Raw genomic sequence first — 22,062 nt, forward strand, 5'->3', positions numbered from 1 at the left:
TCAGCAGATTCAGCGTAAACCCACTCTAACATTTAAAGAATCCATACCATAATGTATTTATGTTATTCAATAGACTTATTTGTCTATTGTTTATACTAGTAGTAATTTTAATTAAGTCCATTTGTACATATCACACAAGTTCCGGAGTTGAAAAAAAAGTAAACAAAATTCTGGAAGCTTTAATTGTTACGTAACTGAAGGAACCCATACTACACTCATATTTCCGTGATATTTAACCAAGTAATGAAAGAGGAACAAACGATACCAGAGGGACAGTCAAACTCGTAGATGAAAATTAAACTGAAAACGCCATGGCTGGAAAATAAAAAGTCAAATTGACAAATAGTAGTGCACAAGAAACAACATAGAAAATTAAAGAATAAGAAACACGAACCCCACAATAAAACGGTGGTGATCTCAGGTACTCCGGAAGGGTTAGCAGCCTGTGACACCCGTCGTGTTACTTATGTTTTAAAAAATCCGGTAAAAAGTCTAATTATGTAGGTCACATTCGTTAAAGGGGAAGGGTATTGTATTAACGACAAAAGGAACATATCCGATATCATCTGTGAAACATTTGTACATTGCTTATAGGTTGCAATTCTGTAAACTCCCTTTGTGGCTAAAACGATGACACTTTTACTATGAAGTTTCTTGAAAAATAATATCCCATAACAGAAAGTTTATTTGCACTACTATTTATTTAAAAGTCAAAAGGCTGTGCGGCATATTTCCAACATTTATATGCCCAGAACTTCTAAGAGTTTACACTTATACTAAAGTTCTATACTACCCTTTAATATGATTTTTTGACTCCATAAGAATTTGTTTTCTATACTGGTTACATTCCAAAGTGATGTCTCTATTAGATGAAACACAGAGATCATATATGGGAACCAGTACGTTAACACATTAACATATTTATGAATATTATAAATCTCACCAAAAGAGGGGTGGTATGGTAAACAGCTGTATTTACAAAATGCAACCTATAGTTGTGAAATCAATATCACAATTAAAACTTCTGAATAAAATTAAGCACAAATAACGTTTACGGTACCAAGTAATCTCTAGTCAGTGATGCTCCAGAGGCAAAACATTTGAAAATCCAGAACCAGAAACACACGATGAACACTAGACTACTACATCTATAGATGAAGTGTTCAAATGAAACATGCTTTCACTTATCACAACATAGAGATGATAACAACATATGCAGGTGATTTAGGAATATTGCAATGTAAATATTAAAAGCCCCATGTGCATGTTGAAATATTTTGTCTAACAGTAACAACCAACATACATGATATATGTCTTGAAGGTATAAAGCAGACTCAACTGAAGCTTAATTAAATTGAAATATGCGATCAAAAAATATTTTTAGCTGAATGCTAATTTTACTAAGAATGTCATTATCTAGAAACTCACCCAACATATGGAGTTAAACTCACCCAACATATGGAGTTACTACGGAAGAGCTTAAATGAATGACAGGATATCTTCTGATATTTCATTTGCTCAAACATGTTCAAATATATTTCTGCAGGTACTGGAAAAAAAAAAAATTATTGAATTGTGAAACATATTAAATACGTCCGCCTTGTTTTATTTACGGCATTAATATTGATTAATTAAAATACTTGATTCATTTATGTTTATGATTATTTTAAGTACATGATCCATCTACGTACATGATTCACCAAACGTATGTATGTACATGATTCATCAAACGTATGTGTGTACAAGATTCATTTAGATTGATGCTAGGTTCATGGCGCATTAAAGAAATTTATCGTTTTGGTAGATTAAGCATAAAAAAGTAGATGATTTATTCAAAAACGTGATTCATTGACGTTTATGATTCATTTATTTTCAGGAATCATTTGTTTCCATGTTTCATTTATGTGCATGCTTCGTCAAGGTACCTTAATTATTCATTAAATACTATAAGGTACATGCATTATTTAAAATACTTTAGATACGTGATTTGGTGAGGTACATGTTTAATAAAAGTACATAATTCATTCAGGTACATGATACATTGAAGTTTATGATCCATTTTTTGGTAAATAAGTCATTAGGCAAGTTGAAGTGTATGATTGATTTCAATACAATTAGCTATATAGAAACACAGTTAATCTGTTCATTATTTTCCTTTTGCTATTATTCAAGTAATTTGCAGAGTCGTTATCGACTTGTAATACTTAGTCTATGGAAGAAGCGAATCGATAAAAACTGTTCTTATATCACATAGCGATATTGTCAAATATCAATTGTAAATATGTAGACATTCCATGCGCAAAATGTTGTTTTTGGCAACGAAAAATTAAGAAAATACTAACTTTAAAACTTATTGTTCAAATATAAACAACAATTAAGTCTAAATATACATTCAGAAGTTAGTTAGAAGCAAACGTTTATATCCGTGTAAAATTGAAGTGCTGTGTTTTTCTTATATACATAAATATACAAATGCTATTAGTTCTAATATCAATGCGATACTTTTAAAATATCATAGCGGTGTTTTTGTTATATCAATATTAGTACTTATTAGTATTAATGTTTGACTGCTGTACCCATATTTTGACAATTTTACCATGTCTGTTTTGTTCACGCATCGTTCTAAATATGACAGAATTTGACGAGACTGTCATACACGTGAGAGGTTTAGCGCTATAAAACCAGGTTCAATCCACCATTTTTGAAAATGCCAGTACCGATGGGCTAATAAACAATGTCGTAATCAAATAGCTAAGTATCAAAATTATTGTTCACATATATAACATTTAGCAAATTTTATAATGAACGCACCGAAATAATATATATCTGATATGCTCGCAACGCACGCATGGAAGACTTTCTTTACTGATAACAATGAAACTAACTTGTGACAAAGATGATTCATACTGTCCTCGTTCAGATTGATTCGAAAAAATCTGACCTGTACTTTTAAATCTCCTTGTTTTATACAAATTAGACCGTTGGTTTTCCTGTTTGATTGGTTTAACATTGGTAATTTTTGGTTCCTATATAGCGTGGTGTTTGCTATGAGCCAAGGCTCCGTGTTTAAGGCCCTACTTTGATTATAATGGTTTACTTGAAACAAATTATTACTGTGATGGAAAGTTGTCTCATTCTAACGTCAACAGACATTTACATCTTATTTATTTGTTTTCTAAACATTTTTTTTAGTATTCATTGAAGAAATGAATTTATAACAAGCGATACGGATGGTTATTTTGCACTAAGAAATGTTTGCGTATTTATACGATCGGTTACTAGTCAAAAACGAAAGTCAATCTCTATGGCAACACTACATCGGAATGCCCTCACAGTCATCGCGATGTAAAAGAACGTCCATGCGGCGAGCTGATTATGTTCAATGAGATATCGATTTACCATCGGGAAAAGTCTTTGATAACCAAAAAGAACTGTTTATAATAAATACATTTTCTGATTGATAAGATTTTTGATTTTCGTTGTATCTGAAGTTGTTCAATTTATAGTTTGAGGGTACTCTTTCGGTATCTTCAAAGTTCGGGACATCAGCATTTGTACATTTAAATTTGTTTAGAATATTTATTTTATCATTTGAATATTCATGTTATTTGGAGCTGTATTGGATTGGATTGTTTGAATGAACATCATTTTTTTTATTTTAAGTAATGATATTTTTTGTCTATTTCGATATTACCCATGTGGATAGGCTATATCAGTGTGACCTCAAGGGCGGATCCAGCCGTTTTCAAAAGGAGGGTTCCAAACCCAGGATAAAGGAGGGGTGGGGCTTCAACCGTACGTCCCCATTCAAATGCATTGATCGGCTGGATCCCCGCCCCTCTGGATCCGCCACTGGACCTATATTAGAATCTAATAGGTCGGTAGACTATCTACAACTGCATTTAAATTCCGCCATTGCATCATCATTTCAAATAGAACTAGTCGGTTAAACCATGTGATTGAAAACAATAGAATGAACAGGTTGTTAACACTTTCAACTATCAATAGGGTCAAGCAACATTTTCGAAATGATAAGTTCATGTAAGCGTTTATTTTGTTACAGATACGAAATTTTAGTGATATTGATCCTCAAACATTAAGCCGGTCATGAACTAAGTTTGTGAATTATGTTTGCGGTTTTCTTGACATGCATTGTGACGTGTCATCGTATTCATTTTATATAAGAAAACTATAGCAGTTATATTAGAAAAGTATCGCATTCATAATTTTTGATATTAAAAAAACATCGCTATGATATAAGACAAACATCGCATTGATATAATAAAATATAGCAGTATCTTTGACATATAGGTGATTTTGGCTTAGAAAACAATTGAATTCATCTCAATTGCATTCCACTGAATATGCTACATGATATTTATTGAATGTGTACATCTACAAATGATAAATCGTGCATTTATGTTTCATTTATTCAACAATTCAATTTTCTCGTTTAAATACACCTTGCTTGTTATTACATAAAATAATTCATGGAAATTATACAGCAGACGTATGTCGTGTTTAATGTCACCCTGTTTTAAGAAAAGAGTCATTACTTTATACCGAGAAATCTTCCTTTCTTCGTACAAATGCTAACATTCGTCTTAAATTTCCCACAATGCAACTCGTTGATATAAGACAATAACGCTCGTTGATATAAGAAAAGTTTTTATCGATTCGCTTCTTCCATAGACTGATACTGTTTATTTAATTCTTCCTGACCTATCTTTGGTGTATTACTGTCTCATTTGCATACACGATATTTAACTATATATATTCAGTTAAATATGTGTCCTAGTTACGGAGATTTAACCATGCATGCAGAAAAGAATGTCTTTAAGATGGCGAACCTAAAGACGTAACCAACAGCTGGAGTTATTTTGTTAAGTAACAAAAAACTGTAGAAAAGATGGGATCATTACAGGTAGTATTATTAATCGGTTCTAAATGACTATTATAAAACACGACGGGTTGTGATCCCGCTAACATGTTTAACCCCGCCACATTATTTATGTATGTGCCTGTCCCAAGTCAGGAGCCTGTATATTCAATGGTTGTCGTTTGTTTATGTGTTACATATTTGTTTTTCGTTCATTTTTTTACATAAATAAGGCCGTAAGTTTCCTCATTTGAATTATTTTAGTACATTGTCTTATCGGGGCCTTTTATAGCTGACTATGCGGTATGGGCTTTGCTCATTGTTGAAGGCCGTACGGTGACCTATAGTTGTTAATGTCTGTGTCGTTTTGGTCTTTTGTGGATAGTTGTCTCATTGGCAATCATACCACATCTTCTTTTTTATATATCCAGATGTAAAACACTGCATATAGATAACTATTAAGGAATGTAAGGTTAGTGAAATAATTGTCTCTACTTTTGTTATCACGTATATTGCATTTGATTATTGTGATAATGATGTAATCTTATTTTATATATTTGTTTTACGAATTTACCCAAAAAACATGAATCAGGAATCTGATGTACAGTAGTTGTCGTTTGTTTATGTAATTTATACGTGTTTCTCGTTTTTTTATATAGATTAGACCGTTGGTTTTCCCGTTTGAATGGTTTTACACTAGTAGTTTTGGGGCCCTGTATAGCTTGTTGTTCAGTGTGAGCCAATGCTCCGTGTTGAAGGCCGTACCTTGGCCTATAATGGTTTACTTTTATAAATTGTTATTTGGATGGAGAGTTGTCTCATTGGCACTCATACCACATTTTCCTATATCTATGAATTAACTAACGTATTTTAAAAGCTATTGAATAAAATTAAACGCGTCTTATGTAACACTTTTCAGTCAATACAAAGTGAGAATCTATATATTTTTTTTTCACACTCGAGTATTACTATTGTACAAAGAAGATTTGAAAACCCGTGTTTGTTTAAGATTCGAAAACACAAAAATATGCATATAATTGATTTAATTGTATATTCTAAAACAGTTTTTTGAGAACATATATATATATATAAAAATGTGTACTTTTAAGCAACAGAATCTAAAATAGTATAGTTTATTGAGAGCGATTAATTGTAACTTCAAGTGCGATGCATTATCACTATCAATTGGATGATTTCTGTCGTGGGATTTTATGGAAGTGCGATGAATCTATTTTTTTTTAGAAAACTGAAATCCACGAATTTAAAATCCCACGAACATGTAAATAATGCTCATACCTCGAAAGTTGATACCCACAAATTAAAGTACTTTTACAGTATATATGTGTATATATATATATAAATATTGCCTGCACAGTGCTCGACATGTGATCATATAGCCCCCTCCCTTTTCCCTGTTTGATGGTTTACTATTTACTATCTTTGATCGAATTAGATATTGTTAACAAAATGATATCAAGCAAATAGTAAACAATCAAATAGGGGAAGGATGGACTAGTATATGATCACATGCCTTTTTCTCAATATCTAATTCAATCAAATATGAATTAATATCTTTGTTTGAACCTGAACGAGACACACTTTTCTGAATTTAGTTTTGTCTTTTTTTTTTGGTCTCTTTTTTTCTAAATTAAACTCTCTTTCTTGCAATTTTATGTTGATGTGTTAATACTTGGAATATTTGAGGCTTTTGCTTCTTATTTTATTTTTTATGGTATCCCATTTCATGTTTTTTTCAAAATTGTGATTTCATCATCACATTTTTATAAAGTATGTTTTTAAACTATTTCAACATGATCTTTATCTTCCAGTAAACCTGTTTTCCACTTTCAGTTCCAGTTTTCGCTGAACAGTATCAATTTATTCAATTTTAATAGATGGAAAAATGTATTTTGTTTTACATGTTTGACAAGACATTTGACATCAACCAAACATCTAAGCGACATTGTATGAGCGGTTTTCTTTGACCCCGAGTGTATAATTAAAAATCAACATTTTTAGTCTCAAATTATCACTTTTAACTGTCAATATTTCGGTGTTGACACGAATTTCAACAATGTGGTCATTTTTTATAAATTTCCTGTTTACAAAACCATGAACTTTTGGAAAAACTAAGGATTTTCTTATCCCAGGCATAAATTACCTTAGCCGTATTTGGCTTAACTTTTTGGAATTTTGGATCATCAAAGCTCCTCAACTTTGTACTTGTCTGGCTTTATACATATTTTGATTTGAGCGTCACTAATGAGTCGTTTGCAGACGAAACGCGCGTCTGGTTTACTAAATTATAATCCTGGTACATTTAATAACAATTGATTTTACCAGAAGTGGGACATTTAAAGACGTATCCTATCCGTATCTGATACGTTGACGTATCTAAACGTAAATATATTGGTTATAATTCACTTGATTATTTACGTACTTGAATACTAATCGAGAAAATGGAAAAGAAAGAAGGAAAAGAAAAGGGCGGTGCAAATTTTTGCTCTCTTTCATTTTTAATATACACATTTTTCGTTTTATACTGTTGAATAATTGTTTAATTTGTATATTATTTGTGTTAACATACTTGCTTCTTATATGTCAAAATCTGGACTTAATTATATTCATTACCCATAAAGTGAGGTTTCCACTTTATTTACAGTACTTATAATACAATTATGAAAACATTGTATGGACGACACACGTTTAACAATTACATGATTTTCGTGTCATACTTGTATATGTTTTGAATTTGATATCTAAATCATTAAAACTACCCAGGCGTGAAGTTGAATTTTAAAACAAATTTAAACAATATCAATACACGTACTAAAAATTTACAAATAAAAGGGAATTGAATCATCCACATCATATGAGTCGAAATTGATACCAAGAATAATAAATTTATAAATTATCAGGTAATCCTTTATTCAAATATGAAGGGAATTACACCTTCTAGGGTGCACTCGATTTCAGTGATTTAATACGAGTTGTGTTTTTGAATAGTTGTTAATGACTTTTTGTTAACAATAAACGGTAGCACATTAAGAAGTGAGTAAACGATATCTAAAATTTTATAATAAAAATCTCTTTATTCAATTGTTGATTTTAATATATTTGCCAAAAAATCCCGATTTTCTGAACGAATTTTCCTTTGTATATAAACACAATATGGCAAATCCCTATACTACCATTTATTGCACAATTTCGTTATACAGATGGACTCATCAATCTTAAATTCACGACGGAGAAATTGTGATGGTTTAAATATCGAGTGTGTAGATATAAACGAAAATTCATATATTGAAAACTATCATGTCATAAAAAGAGTGTATCAATGGGTATCAATAAAAGAAAAATATTTAACATAGAAAAACACATATTTAAACCTGAAAATAATCTATTTAACATTAACACATAGATAGATATTTTCTCAGATACGTCAACGTATCAGAAACGGATACGATACGTCTTTAAATGTCCTACTTCTAATAGAGCATTTGCATTATTCACGTATCAGGATACGTGCACGGATCGACGTATACGTATCGGGCAGATTTGTACAAAATAATGATTTTCTGTTCGATACGTATACGTCGATCCGTGCACGTATCCTGATACGTGAATAATGCAAATGCTCTATTGATAAGTATCATTCCTGTGATTTTTGTTTCTAACGGTAAATTTGTATGTGATTGAACATAAACATACGACTGGTGCCATGTGTTGCGCAGGATAATCTTATTCTTGATCACACCCAGTTTTTATTGGGGTTCGTGTTTCTCAAACATTAGTTTTCTGTGTTGTGTTTTTGTTGACTATTGTTTCATTGTGTTTGTCTTTTTGTCTTTTTCGTTTTTAGCGAACACGTTATTAGTTTGTTTCAATTTATGTCATTTTTGGCCAGTTCGACTCTCTTTTTGAAGTCATCGTGACAACAACTTGTCTACCTCTTAAGCTTTGGCTCTGTTGGCTCTGTTGGCCTTATTGCTATCGTATTAAATGTCTCTTTTGTCCATTTAGGCTCTTAAAATGACTGCTTAAACTTATCAAAAGATATGTCTGTTTATTCTTAACATTTTACTATATTGTTTGGGAGAGAACGGTTGATAAGGATTATCTTTTATTTGCTTAAACTTCCCATGCACGTGTGACAACCATAACATGTTGTTGACTTTGGTTTTTAAGTCCAAAAAGGACACGATTCATTTAATTAAATTAACAAGATTTGGAATGCGTCAAAGAACTTTCATATTTTTCTAATGCCAAGTCAATATAAAGGCTTTTATCACACATCCTTCTTGGTAAAGTTTTAACATTTTAATGATTGTATGTCAGTTTATCAGTTCACGTAGCATATATTGCTAATAACAATTGGTGACATAAGTTACACGACGGATGCCACATGTGAAGCAGGATCTGCTTACCCTTGGTGGGGTTCGTGTTGTTTATTCTTTAGTTTTCTATGTTGTGTCATGTGTACTATTGTTCGTCTGTTTATCCTTTTCATTTTTAGCTATGGCGTTGTCAGTTTATTTTCTATTTATGAGTTTGACTGTCCCTCTAGTATCTTTCGTCCCTCTTTGAAGGACAACCGTCATTAATAGCAGATGTGATACGAATAAGACAAATATTCATAACATATAAGAATAATGAGATGTGGTATGATTGAGAATGAAACAACTTTTCACAAAATTTCAAATTATTTAAGATAAATGCATTTATAGGTAACCGGCCTTCAACAATGACAAACAAATACCGCATAGTTTGAAATCACCCAAAATGCAAGATAAATAAAGGCATGACTTGTAGTAAGAGGTTAATAATCTAGCATTAAGACCAGGCCATTTTCTACATAATAAAAAAAACTGTAAAAATGTAAGGAATATGACAGTTTTTATCCTCTCGTTGTGATGTGTTCGAGTGTTTGATTTTGCCGTTTGATTAGGGACTTTCCGTTTTGAATTTTCTTCGAATTTTAGTATTTTTGTGATTTCACTTTTAATAACAAAACATTCTACGAAACCCAATTATGACAGATCTGAACCAACGACAACCATTTAAATACAGGTCCATGACATGGAAAAGGCACATACAGAATGTAGCGGGGTAAGTATTTAATGAACCCCAAACCTTCCGCTAACCTTGTACTGTTGTGTAAGAGTACAACATACAATAAATAAACATTTAAAAAATGCCTTCTTATATCTATGAACTCATCAGATCGACACAAAGAAAAAACACCAAACACAGAACAAACAAAAAGGCAAGACGTGGTAGGGTTTATGTCCATTCCTTATCCCTAACAATACCAATTACAGATCTAAGAGTACTCAAAACTACTGATAGCTACTTCAAAGCCAATAACAATTTATCAAAAAACATGTATCTAAGACTTGAATGTCAATCAGTAAACATCCAAAATACAGTGGATTTACTGAAAAGACGACATAAACAGTCAGAGACAAACATGACCTTGTGTAATACCAAAATAGAGTTATCGACAAATGGTAGTACCCTGTTTACAATACGCCCATGAAAAAAAAAAATGCCTCAAAAATTGAAAAAGTGTTGGTAAAGCTCTACTATTAACGCAACCTGGCTGAAGATGCCTTTAAGATTTTTTTTCATTGCGTTCCTTTTTAGTTGATTTATAACTCATAGCCCAATATATATACCAAATAATCGACTGAATAAAGAAATTCAATATGACATTATGTAACTGTTACAGTATAATACTACCTCAGGCATAGATTACCTTAGCTGTATTTGGCAAAACTTTTAGGAATTTTGGTGCTCAGTGCTCTTCAACTTCGTAATTTATTTGGCCTTTTTAACTTTTTTTGATTCGAGCGTCAATGATGAGTCTTTTGTAGACGAAACGGCGTCTGGCGTATATACTAAATTTAGTCCTAGTATCTAAGATGAGTTGATATACAGAGTAGACGCTTTTTTAAAAATATATTTTTAAATAGATTTGTAATGCGCAAATTTCTGTAAAGCAATGATGTGTATATGAAGTGAAAACCGAACTTTGACAAAATACACATCAAAATCAACAAATCTAGAAAATGTTTAAATCCTATTAATCCCCACAGATCGAAATATAGGATGCCACAAATGTTATCAAATTTCTTATGTCAACTTACATCTAAAAATTGACAGTTTGTTTTGTTCTCTTGTTTTACTGTTACACACCAATATCCCAAGTAAGAGGAGAATATACCCCTTCAAACGAGTTTCACCCAACCACAATATGATTGTACCTGTCCAGAGCCTTTTATTCAGTGGTTATAGTTTGTTGCAGTGTAATACACATGTACATTTCTTTTTCAGTCATCATTTTGTACATAAAAGAGGGACGAAAGATACCAGAGGGACAGTCAAACTCATAAATCGAAATTAGGCCGCTAGTTTTCTTTTTTGTATTGTTTTACTTTTGTCATTTCTGGGACTTGTATAGGGGACTAAAGCGGTATATGCTTTGCTCATTGTTTAAGACCGTTCTGTCATTTATTGTTGTTATTCGCTGTCCCTTGCAGTGCACCTAGTATAATGTTCGGTTTGTTTTTGTACTGTTCGTGTCGTGTAGCTTAGTGTACGCAGCAGTTTTAACGCATCCTTATATGTCATAGGTTTTGTTGGTACAACATTTCTTTGTATTTTCGTGTTCATTTGCTTCAACCTCCGACCTTATTTGACAATTCAACAGATTTAATTCGAGCCCCGCTAATGAGTCTCGTGTATAATTATGAAACCGGCGTCTGATGTACTACGTTGTCATCTTGCTTTCTTTGAAAATATTTTTTAATCTTTGTTATCGTCCGACTGAAATAACACTCTAGAAATGTTCCTTTGAAGTACACTGTTTAAGTGTTTATTTCAAATATGTTTATTACACAATATTAATAAAACTAAGAGAAGGCAACATCTATTTATTTATAAGATAAGATAAAACTGAATGTCATACAATTGATAAGCCTTTTCAATGTACATACACTTAACGCGAATACAGTAACAATAAGACATTAATAAAACATTAAATAAAAATGATAAACAATGTCCATGTAACTTAACAATGTGGCAATATTACTTGATAAATTACAAAATCTAAACAAGAGATAAGAAAATCATTTGGTTATACATATATATTATATTTTAGTAATAATTTGGACAGTGGATGTACACAGAAATTTCTTTATCCTGATTTAGAGTTGTTTCTCGCAATTTGATTGACTGGTAGTATCATAATAGTTTAAGTACATTCTTTTATTACGTCAATTAAAATTGTCTTCATTACACCATTTCCTTAATACAAAAATTTAGTTGCTTTATAGTCCTAATATTTTTCAATTTTCACTCGGTTTAAGATGAAATATCTAAATATATTTGGTTCATATTGTCCTAATAATTGAATTTGAAAACACTAATTTGTAATACATCAAAACTAGGATAAATTCGTTACACAGTATTCGGAATTTATCTGTCTGCTTCGCCTCACCCGGTATGAATTTTATTGACCCGATAAATAATTGTATAAGGACAATTGCACACTATGTAACTAATAGTACCATCTTCTTTATAGATTGCTATTGCAAACGTTTCTATATAACCGATTACATCTGTCGAGATCATTTAAAACTTTTTGATTATCATTTATAGTAGTGTAAGGTTTTACTCATATTTATCATACACTTAGCATTAATATGCTGTTCTTGCATATTTGTAACGAGCGATGTGATATAGCCACAAATTCAGAAACAGGCCGATAACCAATATCAGTGGCCTATCATGCAAATAAACCGTTTAATTATCGGGCCTCTAGCGTAGGTTAATTCTGTTATTTTAAGTTCCGACAGATTACAAATAATATCTGACACACAAAGACTTGAAAGAGGCTGCTATATGAGAAGTCAAATGCCATTGACCGTATATTCACATGTGATATCAGGTCACTGACCGTATATCAGCCTTTTTTATGAGGTTGACAAGCGTATAGTTTTATTAATGACGTCAATACAGAAAACACGTTTGCGCAATGTCAACGTCGTCTGCTTCCAATTCAGAAATACTTGTTTTAACCACGAATATTTTATTTGGAACAGACGCAAGAGTTGCCATGTATGCAAAAAAAAATCATCCTATTGTCCATTGTGTTGAAATATAAGTTGTATTTGTACTCGGCCAAAAAAAAAGTGCATGTTATTTACATCATGTAAAAATAATTTGATGAAGTGATTATATGATAAACAAAAATATACTAATGACATGGGGATCTACATGTATGGATGATACCCGGGCCGATATGGGAAAGGCCATGTATTACTTACTATTTGATACTTCCCGCTTTTTCGCACGCGATGTTGTCTTTTCATTCTCTTCTCGAATCATGAAGGCGTACAAATATACTTATGATTCCTTCTGATTTAATTTCAAGACCATTTGCGAGTGTTTTCTCATCTAAATGTTGCGAACTCGAACCCCGCAAAGTGAAAAGGAAGTTATATCATTTGCAATAACTTGTTTCCCAATCCACTATAAATAAATATGCTTAAATTAAACTAAAATAAATGTTGCGTACTCGGTGATAATCTTCAAATTTAAAATTCAACCTCGAAGGCTTAGTCTTGATTATTTTCAAATTCACGAAAACCAACACTCAAGTCGTGTATGATATGATAATATTTTTTAAATGGTTTAATTGATTAAAAAATTATTACTGAAATAATATAAGTTAGTGTTGAACAAACTTAAACAATGTTTTATTTACAAAAAAATAAATTTCAAATAAACAATAGTACTGTTTGAAAACAATATCGGTTTACATATGTTGAAATCGACCAAACCTGCCCGCTCTTATACATTTAATATATTTACCCTAATTAATGAACAGGCATAAACATAATACATTTGTAAAGACCAATCCAACAGGATATGTCAAGGTGGTACAAAACACCTTGACTAACATAAATTTTGCTCGTTTAATGTTCATAAAATTTTGACAATATCTTAACTTTGAAACTTTGTTAGAAATATAAAAAAATTAAAAAAAAACTTGAACCACACACTTAATCGGAAAATTTTCATTAGATATGCAGCTGTTCGACAAACACTAATTTTGATCATTGAGAAGCTTAATTTTCCCCTAACAATAGAACGTAATTTAAACGTACAGCTGATTTTCACAGAGTAATCTCCCTGGAAAACGATTCACATTGATGATGACAGAATAACAGTCAAATCTGTCATTTTACAGATTGTGTCTCTTTCCTGATAGTTATATTTTGGAGAAATGTTGATTTATTTTAATTTGCATAACAGGTGATACAAGTCTTGTACCTTATGGAGTTTGTGCGATCTCCAATGAGCATATAATACTACATTGATTTGTCTCCCTTTAGAGATCCATGTGTAAACCTATATTGCCTTGATCCATATTTTGCCAAAGCAATTTCTGGGAAAATCCTTCTTTTCAACGCACACAATTTAGTACCCACGAAAATCAGTCCATCAACAACATTAATAGCTTCGCCTTTCATACATTGAATGTTTGTTAATGACAGTACACCTCAAACTTGTGAACATAACACGATGGAATACAATCATTTAGTTAGGATGTAAACAAAATACCAGAAAAGATTATAGTTTAAGAGTTGAAAGAGAAATGTTTCTGATATAAAACCCTTATTCCAGCAGGCGGCTTAACCCCCTCATTTTCATACTTTCTCTTATTCTAGCAGCCGGCTTAATCTCCACATTTTCATACTTCTTCTTACTCTTCTTCTTTCCTCGGTCTGAAAACATATTTTTATTCAAATATTACGTCCGACATATAGAATATCAATAAAGTCATGACTCACATCTAATGTATACATATTGATGAAGTGGAAAACATTATTTTATATTTGATACTGGGTCTTTTTTCTGTCTGCACAATCACCTGTTCATTCGTCAAGTTAACATGAGGATGCCTGTCTGGGAAGATGAAGTTAAATTCAGTATAGATATTACAAAGAAATGATATTAATTTGTGAGGTCTAAAAATTTTATATGACTTCAGCCATCGTAGGATTTCAAAGTCATATAACATAGCTAGTATTACCTTGATAAACATGAAAGAGGAAACATATAATTGTTAACTTCGCAAACATGAAAATAACCAATTTCTAAAAGAAAATTGACATTTATAGAAACACTGAAACTGTCTTAAAAAGCTGTAGGAATGATTTAGAAGTGTTTCAATTTCCATAATATATTTTGTTTTATTGTGTCTGCTTAAATTAGCAACTGTATTTTAGAACACTCGACACCCCGACTTTCGCATATGTTATACAGTTGCTAGAATTAATTTAAATACTAAGAAGAGAAATATTTCTTATATGAAACTCTTATTCTAGCAGGCGGCCTAACCACCACATTTCATACTATCTCTTATTTTAGCAGCCGGCTTAATCTCCACATTTTCATACTTCTTTTTAATCTTCTGTGATTTTTCTTGCTCTGAAAATAAATGTTATTCAAATATTACGTCCGACATATAAAATATTAATGAAGTCATGACTCACATCTAATGTAAACCCCGCCGCATTTTTGCGCCTGTCCCAAGTCAGGAGCCGCTGGCCTTTATTAGTCTTGTATTATTTTAACTTTAGTTTCTTGTGTACAATTTGGAAATTAGTATGGCGTTCATTATCACTGAACTAGTATATATTTGTTTAGGGGCCATCTGAAGGACGCCTCCGGGTGCGGGAATTTTTTGCTACATTGAAGACCTGTTGGTGACCTTCTGCTGTTGTTTTTTTCTATGGTCGGGTTGTTGTCTCTTTGGCATATTCCCCATTTCCATTCTCAATTTTATAGACATATTGATGAAGTGGAAAACATTATTTTATCTTGATATTGTATGTTTTTTATGTTTGCACAATCACCTGTTCATTCTTTAAATTAACATGATGATGCCTGTCCGGAAGATGCAGTTAAATGCAGTATAGATATTACAAAGAAATGATATTAGTGTATGAGGTCTAAAATTTTGATATGACTTCAGCCATCTTAGGATTTCAAAGTCAAATACAATAGCTAGTATCAACTTCATGAACAGGAAAGAGGAAATATATAAATGTTTACTTCGCAGACATGATAACAACCAATTTCTAAAAGAAAATTGACACTTATAGATACACTAAAACTGTCTTAAACGCTGTTGGAATGATTAATAAGTGTATTAATTTCCACAATATATTTTGTTTTATTGTGTCTGCCTAAATAAGCAGCTGTTTTTACAACGCTCAACACCCCGTCTTTTGGATATCTTATACTGTTGCTAGAATTAATTTAAATACTAAGACAACATTTTATGATACGTGTATTAAAGGGCTCTGTTAACAAACTTGAATGTGGATATCCTTCGCTACCCATAACTAAACAAACAACACTCCAAAAACAAATTTAAAATGCACAAGCTCAATAATGCATTCACCAATCACAACTACACTGCCAATTATGTTGTAGTATTTGGTCATATAAGAGCTTATTTATAATCAATCTCCGGCGCAATGCTTAATTTGTTTCGTACTTACTTCGTATCACGACACTCAATATGTAGTGTAGTGTAATGCGTATACGGAATGGTAACGATTGCTATACGGAGACTCATACATAATCTGCACAGATATTTTAAATCTAAAGAATGAAGTTAAATACCCTTGAATGACAAATGAAAAAAAAGTAAAGCTTTACTTCGGCGACCATTTCCAACAAGTGTGTAAAATATCCAGGTTATTAGGCGAAGCATAGTATTCAAGTTGTTGTATTGTAATCAATCAATTATAAAAATGATTGTAATACATTATTTTGCTCTTCATAGGCCCATTCATTGGAATAAAAATATCTTATCTTATCACATTGTAATGAAAGTTTACTGAAATAAAACAGTTAAATTAACGGAACGACAAACCAGAGTATTTTCGAATTAAAAAAGGAGCTTCCTTTAATCAATCTCACCATCAATGTAATTGGAGATATATCTTAAAATATTGGATGTTGTGCGCAAATATGAAAAAAGACAAAGTTGTGACGGATTAAGTCGCCTGTTCTCGTTTGATACAAGTGAACATAAAATAGATATATATATATAACAAAAACAGAAGCTGAAAATAATTTGTGTCGCTCACCTAGGTCTATGAACGTTCTAACAATGAACCCATTCCCAACTTATAACACACATTTTGTTGTTGTGGATTTTGTATTGCTAATCATTGTTTTTTTATGTTCACAGTTTCTCTCTATTTTCTATTTAATTGTGGCCTCTAACACATTTAAGCGGTTAACAATATTAAATAATGCAATACGTCAAGTGTTTCTCGTTGGCTGCTGTGTAACATATTTGTTCTTTGTTATTTGATTTGTTGATTAATCTTTTTGCAATTAGTCATTTCGAGTACTTTTATGTCTGACTATAGGGTTTGATTAATATCCATTATTGATGGCAACGCAGTTACATATAGTTACTTTTATAGTTACTTTTATTGTTTCATTTTAATTCTGTGTGCTGTTGTCGTTTCAGCAAGCATACCTTTCTTTCTTTTATACGTAAACATACATATTTTTTTAATTCATATCGTTTAGGAAGTTGTCTTTGATATTAAATTCCCCTGTGTATAATTAGTAAGAATAACTTTTTTTTAACTCACCCCATTTCACCGGAACCATATCTATATATCCATCATCCCGAGCAGTTGGTATTTCAGAGTGATTATTAGAATCAATGACTCTACTGTTAAAAAGATACGTTAACATCGTTTCAATATAGAAAAAAATGAAGTCGAATGGTCCCTCTACTCTCAAGAAAATTACAAATAAATATCTGTAAAACTTTAAGATACTCAAAACTAAGTGTACAACGAAAATGAATTGCATTATGTTACAGGCATGGGGTGACGCAAATTTGTAATTGTAATGCATGGTAATGCATTACATTTTTTAAAGTAATGCGTAATGCAGTAATTTTTGCATTACAAAATTGTAATTGTCTTTTAATGCATTACTTGAGTAAAAAGTTGATTAATTTTATGCATTACATTACATTACATGACATTACTTTCTTCACATACTATATATGTTTTACAGATTGTTGGGCATTTAGCTAAAGCAGAATTTTTAGAGAGAAGAACATAACTTTAAAAGTCTTATAGTATTGTCAAAACATCAATGAATACCTTGTTATCATTAAATAACAGAAAATTGATCATTGGCATAAAACACTAGTTAGTTTCAAAGTTGGTTAACAATCAATCTTGTACCCATTTTGACACTTGGCATTAACTTAAATTATGAAGCTCTTTGTTAGTTATTTAATAAGGAAAGAAATTCTCAATTAATATTTTTGATTGGAATTAATAAAACAAATGTATATTTATTAAAGTGAAGTAAGCATTGGTAAGAATAAATATTAAACTTCATTTCTTCTATAATTTCTTTTTAGAGAAAACTCAGAGATGTTTACCTTGAAATTCTTATGATGTGGAAAATTATGTAATTGTTGTAATGAATAGACTTTTTACTTGATATTATAGTATTAATGAATGGGTATTTTTATAATGGCCCTGTTATATGTCCAAGGTCTGTAATAATGGTCGAGGAAGCCTCGGGCCATTACAGACATCCGAGGCCATTATTATTGACCAAGGACATATAACAGGGCCATTATAAAAACACCCATTTCTTAATACATTTATTAACCAACTGAAAATAGTGTATGTGTTGCTGCCAACTTGATGTACTCTCTTACTCTTTTAATGACAGTTTAGTTTGAAAAAAATAATAATTTGTAGTTCACCATGATCAAACTTACAGAAAAACAGGGCCATTACAGAACATATGTTATTTTTAATAACCAGTTGGTTAATAATTAAATTTAATATGTATACGGAGAATATGCATTGCATATGCCATAATCTTTTGTGACATCATACTAGTTTTAAAATTTTTGATTCTTTTTTCACTTTGTTATAACATTATTATTACATATACAAATGTAATGTGTAACTCAATGCACTACTATGCAAAGTTATTGTAATTTGATGCATTTCTTTGATAAATTTTTGTCAAAGTAATTGTAATATAATGCATTACAGTACAATGGTATTCCATCATGCCTGTTATGTTACGTAATTTGCGAATACAAATATCTCAAAAACACGTCGCGCATCAATTAGGTACTGCGCAATCTGTTTGTGATTGTGTCCGTAAAACTTAAGGAACGTCGATTTCAGTCTGTCACACCTTTAAATGAAATTCGCACACTGTATACATTCATGAGTGTAACGTGCTATTTGAGATTTGTATACGCCATACTATGGGAGCAGAAGTTATGATACATTTTAGAAAAAAGAAGTAAAGTTCACAATGGGACCTTCATATATTAAATGTGTTGAAGATTTTAGTTTAAAGTTGTGCATGGATGTCAGTATCTAGAAAAATGTTAAAATATGAAGCTTATCTCCTTGCTCCAGAAGTGCATTTAAGGAGGTAGACCTAGGTTAAGGGAAATAACTCTAAAAATTATCAGTACGTTTGTGTCAACCACTTTCATGAACTTCTAGGTTACCTAGATTATTTTCAGGTAAATGCTTAAAATTCATTGATGAAACTTTTACAAAAACATATCATTATCTGATTTAAAGGGCTACCTCCCTAAAATCAAGGTCTACAACCTTTTACCCAAGTAATAAGATAGATAAGAATTAAACAATCACTAAAATGTTCATAACAGAACATCATCATGAATGTGAAATTGCCGAACTCTGTCAGCTGCCTTATTTTTTTTTAACTTTCAAAAAGCTCGATATTGTTATGATATTGTAATTATTGTATTTATTTATGTTGGCCTGATTTGTGTTGTGTGGCCTGATAGTTGTTTACAGAATAATCTTAGAACTGTGCAATTTAGAAATCACTGGAACAATCACAGAATGATTGGAACCTTACATTTGACTTACATAATGATTCCAGAATGATCCTAATAAAAGATGCATTATATAAACTTCTACATTTTACTAGAAACTTCCGTTGTAACTTTCTAGGATGTTCCATTATAGAGTGTTCTAGAAATTTCCATGACAACTATATATATACAGACACTAAAGTTAAACACACACTTAGACTTAGACATCGATAGACATTAGTATTCACAGCATTTGGATTGACAATTTTATTCTACAAACAACCTCAAACTGGATTGTGACCTTAGTAGTGAACGTAATATTCAGATTGGATTCCGAAAGATTTCCGGATACAGATAAAGATAAAAGATTGGACTCATATTTTGACAGTTAAGTTGACAGTAAAATTTGTGTTATACTTCTTGTAAACTTTTGTATAATAAATATTGTTAAATTTTATTATTGATTTGTGTCTTTTGTTGGCTACAATTTAAAGGCAAATTCTGGCCGAAACAATATCAATTCTGTTCTATTTGAGTACAAAACAATTCGCCCAGTAGTTGATTCCCATATCATTAAGCGAACACATTAACTATTATCAAATTTGGAACATAAACTATAACAAACATAAAATATTACTAGCCTGTAATATGTGTTGTGACCAAGAATGTTCGGCAATCAACTGTATTTATTTCAAGATAATGTAAAACCCTGTAATCAGCATCAAAGGCTGTCAAAGAATGAAAATAGCTGATATAATACCTTAACCTGACTTGGATGAAAACTTTCTGGAATGAAAATACTCATACAATGAATTGAGCTGTTTTAATACGTTTTGGCTAGTAGATTTTTTCGGGGTTGCAACAATTTATCATACAACGCTGCCACCTATAGTTCTCACATGCACATGTTAAATGTCTTAAACATATTAGTATTTTATATATACCTGTGGTCTTCACGAGTTTTTGATTCTACAAATTAAGAAGCATGTATAAATGTGTATAAATGCAAACTAACAACACTAGTTTCTTTGTGTACTTTAGATAGACAAAACATCTGATTAAATATGATTGAATTTCTTTTCTAGGAATCACCGACCTTAATGTAGAAGATTTCTAAATTTTGTTCCTAAGAAATTACAGGTAGAATAAGGCAACCACTACTATTACCAATATTATTTCAACTGATCGGGCGGAGCTTACGTTTTAATCTGCATACAGACAGTCTATTAAGAGATTGTGTGATAAGGATGATTCCGTTATGAAATTATTGATTTCTAATCACCAATCAGTGTCACTAACAAGGTATTCAAAAGAACTGAGCGTATGCTATAGGATTAATAACTAGACACTTCATCCATGAGTTTATCCTAAAACACCTGTCTATAGAGGGACTTCTCTTTAATAAGCGAACCAGTTTAACCCCGCCCAGTCAAGTGAAATAAATCAAGTAATACATTGGTAGCTGCTTTGTTGTTTGTTTCAAGTCACACATTTCTTTGCAAGTACCTGAAGTGTTTTCTTATTGAATGCATTGACTTAGTTTAATATGACGGTTTTTTTACAAAGTTGGTGATTTTTTAAAATTGTTTAACATTTCCCTGCGGTTTTATACTTTTGCTTTAATTCTACATCCCTTTTTTTATTAACATGTTTTTACATTGTATCACAAATCAAATTTGTTTGTTCATTGTGTGTTAATTTATGTTACTACGGTTTTGATTGATATTTAATAGTGTGTCTTTCTATCTTGTGATGTTATACTATTGTTTCAGAAAAGGGAGAAGGTTTGGTACCATTAAAACGTTTAATCCGGCTGCAATTGTTCAGTGGTTGTCGTCTTGTTTATGTGGTTCATAAGTTTTTCTCGTTTCTCCTTTTTTATATAGATTAGACCGTTGGTTTTCCCGTTTGAATGGTTTTACACGTCTAGTAATTTTTGGGTCCTTTCTAGCTTGCCGTTTGGTGTGAGCCTAGGCTCCGTGTTAAACACCGTGACTTAACCTATTAAGCATATTACAACACTGTCAGAGCGATAATTGAGTGTTGAAAAAACATTTGTAACATCGACAAATTTTATACTAACTGCCTATTATTTAGGAGTTGTCGTCGGCTGTAGTTTCCAAAGGAGTAGGTTCAGTAAGACCCCTTTTTGGCCCCAAAATATAGCAGTTTTACAAAATTGTTAAAATGTAAACCTTTAGTTGTTTATTGGACAGTAGAATGCTTCTGCTACATAAAT

General features: G+C 31.5%; 1 protein-coding gene across 1 annotated transcript in view; it reads right to left on the bottom strand.

Moving 5' to 3' along the window:
* Positions 1–14,563: 14,563 nt before the first annotated feature.
* The window catches only part of LOC139526373 (uncharacterized), a 42,184-nt gene continuing 34,685 nt past the window's right edge, over positions 14,564–22,062 (bottom strand). The window contains exons 16-19 of the mRNA XM_071321512.1: positions 20,768–20,792; positions 17,572–17,654; positions 15,290–15,379; positions 14,564–14,673 (exon numbers count right to left, since the gene is read on the bottom strand). Of these exons, the coding sequence (XP_071177613.1) occupies positions 14,564–14,673; positions 15,290–15,379; positions 17,572–17,654; positions 20,768–20,792 (308 nt within the window). The remainder of the gene's footprint in view (positions 14,674–15,289; positions 15,380–17,571; positions 17,655–20,767; positions 20,793–22,062) is intronic.

Source organism: Mytilus edulis, chromosome 6, assembly GCF_963676685.1.
Source record: "Mytilus edulis chromosome 6, xbMytEdul2.2, whole genome shotgun sequence".
In the NCBI taxonomy this organism is placed as follows: Eukaryota; Metazoa; Mollusca; class Bivalvia; order Mytilida; family Mytilidae; genus Mytilus; species Mytilus edulis.